General features: G+C 38.2%; 1 protein-coding gene across 5 annotated transcripts in view; it reads right to left on the reverse strand.

Moving 5' to 3' along the window:
• The window catches only part of map9 (microtubule-associated protein 9), a 45,612-nt gene extending 34,650 nt beyond the window's left edge, over positions 1-10,962 (reverse strand). For 2 of the 5 annotated variants that reach the window (XM_082165657.1, XM_082165655.1), the window contains exons 1-8: positions 10,728-10,961; positions 10,545-10,632; positions 10,242-10,359; positions 9,435-10,055; positions 8,602-8,801; positions 3,980-4,076; positions 3,758-3,813; positions 3,463-3,533 (exon numbers count right to left, since the gene is read on the reverse strand). In XM_082165657.1, coding sequence (XP_082021783.1) covers positions 3,463-3,533; positions 3,758-3,813; positions 3,980-4,076; positions 8,602-8,801; positions 9,435-10,055; positions 10,242-10,359; positions 10,545-10,619 — 1,238 coding nt within the window. In that variant the 5' untranslated portion in view covers positions 10,620-10,632; positions 10,728-10,961. Of the gene's footprint in view, positions 1-3,462; positions 3,534-3,757; positions 3,814-3,979; positions 4,077-8,601; positions 8,802-9,434; positions 10,056-10,241; positions 10,360-10,544; positions 10,633-10,727 lie in introns of all 5 variants that reach the window. The other 3 variants (XM_082165658.1, XM_082165659.1, XM_082165656.1) reach the window with 3 other exon arrangements.
• Between the last annotated feature and the right edge of the window lie 929 nt (positions 10,963-11,891).

Below are 11,891 nucleotides of genomic sequence, written 5' to 3' on the forward strand. Positions count from 1 at the left end.
ACACACGAATATTCGAACTATTCGAACATCTGGTTGCGCATTTTTTCAATGACGCGCATTACGTCAATAACAGGACAAATTAATACAAAGAGACATACATAACTTGTATAGGTAGTTCATTTAAGTTTAAACATATTTGACAATGTATTACCAACACAAAACCAAGTAAATAAACTAATGGCCAAGACCGCAGACCTCAGTCTCGCTCACTCGCAGGCACTCTCTCTCTCTCTCTTTCGCGCCCTCGCGCTCACGCTCTCTCTGCTCATAACGGTTTAAATGAACAACAATAAGCACATGTTGAGTGCTGATCAAGAGTTTTGTGCAAGCAATTTAAGGTCGCGACTCTTGCCCCAAATATAGCAGGCTTCATTCAGTGATTGAAACAAATGTATTAACATTAATTGAAGTTTTACAGTATAGAACCGACATTGAACGCTCCGAGCGAGCTGTGCTGTGGTAAACATGGAACTTTTCTGTTTAACTTTAAATAAAATGAGGCACACAATTCCGAGAAATGTGACAACAAAGAACTTTTACCCTGAGGTTCATAAAAAATAAAGTGCTATTAAAAAAGAAAAAGGCTACTTACATTATTGGTGCTTGTATTAAAAAAGGAAAAACTGACTGCAATTTATTCCATTGTCTTTTAGTGCACTGTCAACTTTCAGCAGTGACGCTGTGCTAGACAGTGCGACTCGTGTGACCTGTCCCTCAAGTCTTGTTTATACTCGACGCGTCCGCACGAGCGCGAATCGCCCCCTATCGTTTCAAAGAATAGTACAACGGCGAGCGCGTCGAGTATAAACGCCTCGTCCGTTTGGGGGAGGTGCGCGCGCAGTCTGCGGAGACTCGCGCTGCGGAGACAGGCGAAAGTATAAACAAGGCTTCAGGCAGCGCGCGCGCCCACTCGCAAAGCAGACAGCCGCGCCTCTGCTTCCGCGGGCGTGTTTTTCCATATTCGAAATTCACATTCGAATATTAATTTTCACGTTCGAATTTCTGTTTTTTAAACCTATTCGAATATATATTCGAATTTAGAATATTCGTTGACAGCCCTAGCGTGAATGAAGTTCGATTTAAGCCCTAGACGGCGCCTCATATCTATTCGTTCTGGTGAAATCACAACATATAATGCACACAAAGTGTCCCTGCTTGATATACAACCACTGATGAGCATTATCGGTTTAAAAAAACTACGCATGCGGATTAGAACCCCAAACCTCTGACATTCTTGACTAAAGTTCAAGTTCAGCTGCAGTGTTCCTCTTCGGGTAAGTCTAGTATTTTAATGCCAACTGCAAATCTTGCATATCAAGTATGAAGTATATCAAGTATATTTATATGTTTGTGTGTTAAATATTTCTGCTCAGTGTCAGATATTTCTCTGTTTTGTAAAAGTCTATAATATATAATATGTAATATAATTGATATATAATATATATATAATATATATAAATAATATTAGAAGACAAATTTTTTATCTTAACTTAAGTGTTTTCGGCTACATCAGCACAATTATTAATTTAATCAGAAATCAGAAAATCTTTTTCAGAAAACACACACAGATATTATTTTTTTGATAAAGTGTGTGCAGTTTCGTTTTCTTAAGTACCGGTTTAAGAACCGTTTAAGCACCGGAACCGTTTGAAAAATACCGAGTAGGTACTGGTATCGGATAAAACCCAACCAATACCCAACCCTACTCAACATGGAGTGTTGCTTCCTCCTGGGTGTTGGCGCACAGAACCTCTCTGGCAGACATTTGCAGAGCTGCGGGCTGGGCACCAAGTATGGATTTAAAATTTCTGGGTGGAGCCGGTGTCTTCCCATGTTTTGTCAACAAACAGGTGATATGCAGGAGGGATGGTGCTCAGTGTTTCGCTTTCTGCGCCATTCCCCTCTTAAGGACAGGATACTAGCGCTTAATTTTGCTTCTCAATTGAGTTTCCCGGCTGGTGAACCCTGGCTTTCCTCCACCATCCTCGGCAGTCAGATGGGTAGTACTTGTGTGTATGCCAGGTTGGTCAGCCCCTGTACTAGACTAGATGCCCATATGTTGTGATTTCCTACTTTAGGAGATCACATATCTGTCCCGGGACCACAAAACCAGTCACAGGGGTCAAATTTTTTTTTGGTGATTTATACATAATCTGAAAGATGAATAAATGAACTTTCCATTGATGTATGGTTTGTTAGGATAGGACAATATTTGGCCGAGATACAACTATTGAAAATCTGGAATCTGAGGGTGCAAAAAAATCGAAACATTGAGAAAATTGCCTTTAAAGTTATCCATTTATGTTAGCGATTGTGAAGCATTCACTCACAAAAATGAATGTTTTATATATTTACAGTAGGAAATTTACAAAATATCATCATGGAACATGATCTTTACTTAATATCCTAATGATTTTTGGCATAAAAGAAATAATTTTACCCATCCAATGTATTGTTGGCTATTGCCACAAATATACCAGTGCTACTTGTGACTGGGTTTTGTGATCCAGGGTCACATATGTGTATTCTTCCATGGTATGGCTTCCCTGTTGGCGAGCACGTGTCTTTGCCTTGCAAAATAACTGCTACAGAGCACTGCCCTGACGGCCAGTCCATTTGTGTAACTTAACGTTACCTCCCTATGGGCAGGATGTGGTCTTCGTAGCGTTCCTTTCCAGTTGGAATAGGCACGCTTTCCTAGTGTTATCCAATAGTCTTACTGTTCAGGGTGAATGGAACATCAGTGATTGACATTCTCTGTGCACAGCCCTGTCCTACTTCTGCCCCCAGCTGGCTTGCTTAAGGCGCTGCAAGAGGCAGAAGTTGTGGCGTCTTCCCAATCCGTCAGTCACTGACGTTAACATTGCACGTGACTGACTGATAGGGAACGTCTAGGTTACTAATGTAACCCCTGTTCCCTGAAGGAGGGAACGTATACATTAATGCCCGTCGCCACAATTCCAGTACCTCCACTGGCGGCCCTGTCTCGGCTCCTCAGCGAAAAACTTGATGGGAGTATTTACACATTGCCTTATACCCAGAAGCGAGAGACCGACTTTCGATGCAAATCTTACTCGCAAATGTGCTTTGGCTTGTTCTGTTACCATGTGAAGGTGATTGGGCTCTCAGGTGAGATCCCAATTCGTCAGTCACTGACGTTAACGTCTCCGTTGCCTCCTTCAGGAAACGGGGGATACATTAGTAACCTAGATGCTGTGTTTCAAAGATGAACGACGGACGTAAGGGTTTGGAATGATGAGGCTGAGTGAAGGCTGAAAGAAACTTTTTTTTTTTGTGAACTATCCCTTTAAGTGTCCAGTTAAATGGATCTCCAGATGATGTTTGAACATCAATGGAAAATGAATTTACACTTTTTTATAAACTTAGCTTCCTTATTTCAGAAGTTCACCACATGCACATCACTGCCTGTGTCAGCATTAAGCATTAAACAAATTCACTAACCTGTCTGTGGATTTTCTATACATGTGGCTTTGTGTGGTTGACGTGTAGTCAAGGTCATCCTGGGAACTCTCCTGATTGGAAAAGTGTGAAGAAAGATTTAATTAAGAATTACATTAGCATTTAAATGTTGACAAGGCAGTTATTTTATCTTAATTTGTAGGGCACTGCATCCTTTAGTAACAAAGAAAATAAAAGCTGTTTCTTATTACACTGCTGACAGAGATGCAATTTCCGGAGAGCCATCTTTTAGAATAATCGTTAAGAACAAGATCTTTTCACTATTAATCAGACTTACATGCTTTTCTTCAAATGATGTTGAGTGATTTCTCTCTTTGCATTCTTCCGAGGCAACTAGAATGAAAATTACAAATGTATTTGAAATTATTAATAAAATACTTAACTATAATTTACTTTAAAATATTAGATGTTAGGTCACAGATCAACAATACCAAAATGTAATCTCTTTACAATAGTAAAAGTCTGAACATTAAAACGGTCTAAATTCATTCCCACATACCACTGTCTGCAGTGGCTGGAGCCTCAGACAGTTGCTCTGCTGTTGAACAAGACTGTGTAATGGACTTTTCTGACATGGCCTGGTGTTCATCTGGACCCTGCAGTAAAAAATAGGGTTAACCCACCTATTGCATTCAGGTTTTTTCAACTTTTTTCAATTTTTTTAAATCCATCATTTTTAGTATGAAGATGATTTGGTTTTTTGTTGTTGTTGTTTTAATGTGTGGTTAAGACTGTCAAAATACACATAATTTATTTTAAAAGATTTTTTTAACAAAAAAAATTAAGAGATATAACCATTTAAACTAAATTGTTACAACTTTTGTGTTGAGTACGTTTAGACACGAAATTGAACAGTGGCTTTACACATGAAATTATGCTGTTTATTTATTTTATTTTTAACATATATTATTTAGATTTGTCTTCTTTTTTCAAATTACTTCTGTAAAATACATTTAATCTCTTTCTTACACTGACACACACTGGGACTATATTTTGTTTAGAAACATGCTTGCGCATGCACACACAATAATTCTTAAATTAAAATAAAATGACAAACACATTACGGTAATGTTTTAATGTGTTTGTAGAGCAAAAGTTCATAGACCAAGTAGTCTAAATTAAAAAAAGGAAAGGTTTGGACATGGTAACATTTAAAACCTTAAAACTTTTGTGCATTCATTCATAATGAGAAGTTACTGATTAGATATACAATATGGTTTTAGTTGAAAAACATTAAGCTATGACTGTTCTATAAGCTTATACACCCTGGAATGCAAAATGAGTATAAAGTTTTTTTTTTAATGCATTAGGAGGGTTAAAAACAAGGATCTGTTAAAACATTTGCTTGAATCTGGATTTAGACCTGATCAGCTTGTTTCTGTTGTGAGACAGGGGCGTAAATTTCATCTAAATGTTGGGGGGGGACAATAAACATAATATTCCTAAAGAGCAATTTTTGAAGGGGACACCAATAATACAGGCAAAATTGTACTTTCTATGGATATGTGTACACAGAGGAAAGCCTTACTACTATTATTAGTGTAGCTAGCATGGAGACCGTGCCATTATCCTTCTTCTCAAAGTTTCTCTCTGGTTCATTGCAAAAGCTGACTAAATTGACCAAAATATTCTTCATTGGTGTGCGAAATTGACAAAAAATGATCTCTATATTTTCAGGGATTTTATCGATAACGATAATTATGTTATTACGCGTAAATTAACGATAACGTGTGTTATTGTGCTGGTAACTTGGCATGTTTAGGACTGCCGACTCCTAAAGTTTTTGATATTCTTCATATTCTGTGTGGCGGTCAGTTCACAGCAGTGACAGAAATAATTTTTCCAATAAGTTTCAATAGATTTTTACCTTCATTGGCATTTTTACCTTTATAAATGTATTTTTTAAACCTAAATATATGCATGCATCTTTTGTGTCAATTTCATACATTCAATTAAATGTAATTATAATAATAAGACACAATAGGGCTGTTACCAATCAAATTAAATAAGTATCAACAAAATCTTTGCAATGGAGAGGAAACACAAAAGCTGCATTTGAAATGGCATTTAGATTTTACACAGACATAAAAAATGTTTTGTTTAAAACATAAAACGTTGAATATTGATATATAAAATGATTTAAAACATGAAAAGATACTTTAAATGTGAAATTAAAACCGCCAGTAGGTGGCAGCAATTCATTATTAATGAGTGAGATTCAACTGATTCCTTCAAAACGCTGATTAATAATTCAGTAAGGACATACCTCGTGTGTTTCTCAGAGACGCAAATACAGTGCTTTGGCTTAGTTTTCAACTATTTTCGTTGGCGAAATAGAGTTAAAACAGGCAATATGGTGTCTAAAAGCAAACTTTTCAATGATCAATTTATTAAATCACATTTATTATCATGTTAATATCTGGAGAAAAACTGCACTCTTTGTGTGATATTATATTAGATTAACTATATTAAACGATATAAACTGACTAAATCATACAGTGAAAGTGTGAAAATGTAAATGCACACCCTTGTGTAATCTACAAGAATAGTGTAGCCTATGCGTACACTTTATGGGTGTGTGTGTGTGTGTGAGGGAACGGTTTTAAACAATCTAGGTAAACGCACAGACTGTAGGTTATAATCGCCAACATAGCGAGGCGGACTAACGTTACATTGGTTATCATAAAAAAATGTGTCATGATTTATTAATGACGCAGCATAATCTGTATTAAAGAGAAAATAATCACTTCATCCGAGGTTTAAAGTGAATAAAATAGCCTTGACTTACTGGAGTTCCACAACAGAAAAACCTTGTTCTCTCCCACTGGACTAGTTTGTTTGTGATGATGAGGTAAAAGGGGAGCCGGCAGTGGACCAAAGCACTGTGAGGCAAGGGTGGGGGACTCAAAAAAAAAAAAAAAAAAAAATGTTTTGTTGTTGTCCCGTTTGCATTTGTATTATTTTACTACTTAAACAATTATTTTAAGTATATATCATTATATTATTTACAATACACATACTTTAATTCTATTTTTAGGAGGGGACAACCCTCAGATAGGGGGGGTCCTGACCCCCCCCGACCCCCCCGCGATTTCCGCCTATGTTGTGAGATATTAACTACCGCTAACCAGTGGCAGTTCGTCAGGGGAGGCAAGTCAGGCACAGCCTACCCAAAATTGAGGTGAAAATGGGAGAGAGACAATTTAATGTTAATAAAATTCCCAGTTATTAATATTATGTCTCAGAATGTGTATTTCTTGTTTGTAATTTCCCCACTGTAAATGTAACCACCACGCGCCTCTTCCCCGAATGTGCCGAATCTGCGAAACGCAAGTCTGAGGGGATAGAGAAAGGGAGGGGGAGGCAAATCCATACCCGGGCTGCGTTCCAGTCCAAAATTGTCATGCCCTTCACTCGCTAACTTCCCTCCGTCTCGTTCACTCGGATGTACGTCATTGCGAGTGCTCACTACTGGCGGAAACTGCAATGGGCTGAATTGGAACTTCCTAAGCCCTTGATCACTTGGAATCAGCTGTGGAGTTGATTTATTATTTACATTTTTTTTCCCTTTAAGAATTTGTTTAATGCAGCATCCAAATGTTTATAGGTGTGTTTGGGTTGTTTTAAATTAAAAATATATATTATTAATATATCATAGAGTTGTCTGTTGTGGTGGTGATTAGATGAGATATGTGGTGACGTCACAATCGTACTGCATTGTGGGACATATAGGTGCCTGAAGTGTACATTTGAAGCAGACTCGCTCCCTCGGTCAAAATCGAGGGAACGAGGGTCTGTCCATATAAACTTCCCTCGTCCACTTCACGAAGTGGAACGCACTTCAAAATGGCGGCAGGGATTCCCCCAAGGGGAAGTGCTTAGGGAAGTTCGCAAGTGCGTGTCTAAAAGTGGACTGGAACGCAGCACTGGAGACTTGTGCCTCCGTAGGTATAAAAAAAAAAAAAAAAGCCAATCACCATCGAGTATTTCACTTTCAGTGAAAAGAGAAAAGTAACATGGCAGAGGAGGCATGCCTCCCCTGGTATATCAACCAATCATCGACAAGACATAAATTACGTGATATCAGTTTGAACTGCTACCGCTGATGTAACTATGGAGAGTAGAGATACTGAATATTTGATTGCAAACAAATTTACTAAACTATCATTCAAACAACAGCTACAAATTAAAGCAGGGCTCAGTAGTTTCGGGATTTCTTCGCAGTATACTCGCTTTTTGCTCGCAGGTTTCTCTATAAAGCTCCCCCCACAGCTTCGGAATAGATATTTGACAACACTGTTGTAAAAACTCGTTGGCGATTCTTAGACACCAGAGGCTAGTAGATCAACGACATCAAAGCAGATGGGACATTCTTTAAAACGTCTTCTTCATTCCGGTTCAAACAGCGTGAGGGAGCGCAATAATGAAATGCATTTTAGCAGATTTCTTTTGGCCGTAAAGCAGGTGTTTACATCGCGAGACCTGATATCACGCGATACTTCCTGACGCGGCGGCCGGCGACCCGCCGGCTCAAAGTTGCAAGTGCGTATTTTCCGCTCATGGGCACCAGGGGGGTGCGAAACGACCACCATTCAACCCGAAATAAGTAATATAACCATTCCAATGACTCCGAAGCTGTTCAGTTAAGGTAAAAAAGTTACTTAGATCACCTTTAAAAATGAAGGAAGACCCCATGCCTAAATTGGATATAGGCTAAAGCAATCAGCTTCACTAAAAGGCAGAACGTGCTCTTATAACACAGACATTTAAAAGGACAGAAAGATGGATTTTTGCTTCAAGTGATAGGCTAAGACTAGGTGAACTTATGTTTATATTGTCTTGATGTACATGTTGTTTTCAATAAATATTCTGTCTATTAGTGCCCACGAAATCCATTTTAAAGCAGTTTAAAAAAAAATGGTGTACCTCCTCATTTTAAAACACACCAGCCGCCACTGCCGCTAACAGTCAACATATGACTCCACTAAATTCATTACTGTAATTGAAAAATTTGTTTGCAAAAAACACACCTTTTTTAAGGGTTTTAGTATTTACAGCCGAGCGTTTAAATTGGTTTCTGCTATTTCACATTTTCTCTTTCTATCATTTACACATTTTCACCTGAACACTTTCAGTGGTAGAGGTTTGACTCTTCTCAGAAGAAGATCTGTTGGAGAAGGGTATAGACATAGAGGATGTGGCTGTTCTGCTGAAGCCAGGAGTTTCTGCTTGCGTTTCCTCTTCTAACTGACCAGTGTCACACACATTTGCTGTCCTCTGTCTGGGCTTGGGCCTGGGTGACATGTCTTGAGCAACGTAACCTTTAATTAAAGAACGTGTATTTTATTTGTTAGTTTCTGACATTTCTTGAGATGATTTTACAGACTTAAATCTGTCTAGCTCAGAAAACCTTTGAGAAGTACACTATCGGTCAAAGGTTTGGAATAATTACGATTTTTTATGTTTTTGAAAGAAGTCTCTTATGCTCACAAAGGATGCATTTATATGATGACAATACAAAAACAGTAATATTGTGAAATATCATTACAATTTAAAATAACGGTTTTCTATTTTAATATATTTTAAAATGGATTTTAGCCCTGTGATGGCAAAGCTGAATTTTCAGAATCATTAGCTACTCCAGTCTTCAGTGTCACGTGATCCTTCAGAAATTGTTCTAATATGCTGATTTGGTGCTCAAGAAACATTTCTTATTACTACGGTGAAAATAAATTAATACTTTTATTCAGCAAGTAAAGACTTTTATAATGTTACAAATGATTTCTATTTCAAATAAGTGCTATTATGAGCTTTCTATTCATCAGAAAGTAATAAGAACCATTATTAAAAATTGAGCACCAAAACAGCATTATAATAAACAGCAATAATAATTGGTCTTACAAAATACCACAGATCTTAAACAGCAGCACACATGCAAAGACTGTAGCCCTGACCTGTAGAGAGTTTTGGTTTAACACTTCTCTCCCTGGGTTGAGGAATGGGTAGATCACCATCTTCACCAATCCTTTGTTTGGCCTCATCTTTTTCTGAAAGCAATGGTACTGGACTGTCCCACTGGTAGCCTTCTGATGTAAGGGGGGTGGAGGATTCCCATAGGCTATTCTCAGAGTTTAGTGGCAGTGGAGATTCTGACAGGCTCTTCCTCACCACAGATTCTGTTTGGTTCCTCAACGTCATTACTGATTTTGACTGTTCATCCTTTTGGAGTAAAGTGAATTCTGATTGAAACTTGTCAGATAGAGAGGAAAAAAGGGAATCTGACTGTTGATTTTTCTCTGGAGTGTAAGAATCGCTTGGACTTTGAGAAGTATTCCTGGACTGGGTGGAATGGAAAGAACTAATCGGGCCATCTGCACTTCCCATGGAGTTTAGCTGTTCAAAATGCACAGGTGAGCTGGTTCTTTTGGTTTTCATGAAAGACACTTTTTTGGGTTTGACATTTTCTTCTTCATCATCTGAAAGCTTGAAATCATTGATTTTGCCTTTTGTCTTCCCAGCTTTAAATCTCTCCTTTTTCTGTTTTTGTCTTTTAAGAAGTTTGTTCAGTATGTCTGCTGAAACAATTCAAGTATTTCAATACAAGGGAAAGAACAACATTAAATTGAAACTGAATTACTGTTTATTGGGGATAAACAAACTGATTATATGGAAGGTTTAGCATATAGTTCTGAGTAGGCTATACCATGAACTTGAGCCATGCTTTGAAGATGATTTAGATAAGCATGCCATTCTGTACCTACCATCATCATCACCACCATCATCATCATTTTTACCATCTTCTTCATCATCATCATCTTCAAAGTCATCAGAGTAACTATGCTTGTTGGCTTTAGCAGACACAGCTTTCTTTAGCTCATCCTGAAATTCAACAACATGCACGTGTCATAGACATAACACTGACTTACATTAGAGAGCATTAATACGGTTACGAACGTTCGATTCGAAACTAACTAGGCAGCTCACTAGGCTTTCAGACAAAGGCTGACGTCTGACAATCTAAAGAAAGATTTCACTTAAGCACACAAATTATTAGACGCTAATACCTGAAAAGTTGTTCTTCTGGATGTTTTAGGGCTTTTCGTGTAAGCAAGCGTTGTAGAAAAAGGCTCGTCATTCATCTTATCGAACGGACTGTTTAAATGCAATAATTTGTTAATTAGCAGGCAAATTATCGTTTTAGATATAGCATTTAACAATCATCAACCGTTCAAACAATTAAAACCTACCGTAGCTTCAAAACAAATGTGAGGTAGCAAGCGTTTCGCAACTCATCATGGACGCCATTTGTTTAAGCGAGTTACCAAGCAACTACCGGATGAGAATGTACGTAACCTACTACGACGAAGGCCCTGTCCCAAATGGCACACTTCATGTGCACCTGCGGTCTTGTGAATTTACAATGGCTGCCGCGTGCGCGTGTCCGTTAAGTCCGTGAGACCGCAGTGTGTCCCATTTGTCATTTTTAGATCTCAGAAGGGTGCTCGCGAGCGCCCCCATGTGGTCGATGTGCACCCTTGATGAGTAGGGGGAGGCTGTAGACCTGGAGCCGGTAGATCTACGCCCCAAGCAGTTTTACGCCCCAGCAGTTTTACGCCCCTGCTGTTCCTGATGCGTCCAGTAGGGGGAGGCTGTACAGCGACACGAATTGAAGTATATCGTAATAATCCGCTAAAGTTATTGTTTGTCTGGCTTAAATTTATAAATTATAGTTTACCACGTGTAAGTTTAGCTGCCCCAAGTCTTCTCTACTCACTTTCAAAATTAATTTTCTTTTGAATTTTCTTTTGTTGCCTGTCTTTATCTTGCCTCTTCTGGTAAGACTCCTTTACTCCTTTCTGGTTTGAGTTGTTTCTTATAAAATGAGATGATCTAACTATCTCATTTATATCTAAATATACATTTTTCTTAAAATAGCTTACTGATCTGGATTAAAATGTAAGCTGTGTGCACTTGTGGGATTTATCATACTCTGTCTTCTTTGCCAAGTAACTTGCATGATGCATCCCATAAAGGTGTGTGTTTGCTTTAGCTACTTAAGGAAATGAAAATCTCTCTCTCTCTCTCTCTCTCTTGTATTAACTTGTATAAACTATAAACACCCATCTCTTTTTTTAACTGCATTCCAAACCAATAGCTTCTCTGGTAAATAAATGACTTACAGAGACATACAAATACGTGTTTTTAATGTCATTTTCAATTTTCTCTGCACAGTCCATCATCTATGGCCAAAAGAAATCAAAGTGTCTTGACACTTTTTCCAAAAGTGTTCCACCAACAAGTGCCTGTGCCGTTGTACTTTGAAGATCAGGAGTAAATTGATGCAATCCACACTCACCTGACATACATTCTGGGCAGCACACACACACAAGATCAAATTCACCATGGATGTC

The sequence above is a fragment of the Leuciscus leuciscus genome, assembly GCF_965113295.1.
Source record: "Leuciscus leuciscus genome assembly, chromosome: 3".
Classification (NCBI taxonomy): domain Eukaryota; kingdom Metazoa; phylum Chordata; class Actinopteri; order Cypriniformes; family Leuciscidae; genus Leuciscus; species Leuciscus leuciscus.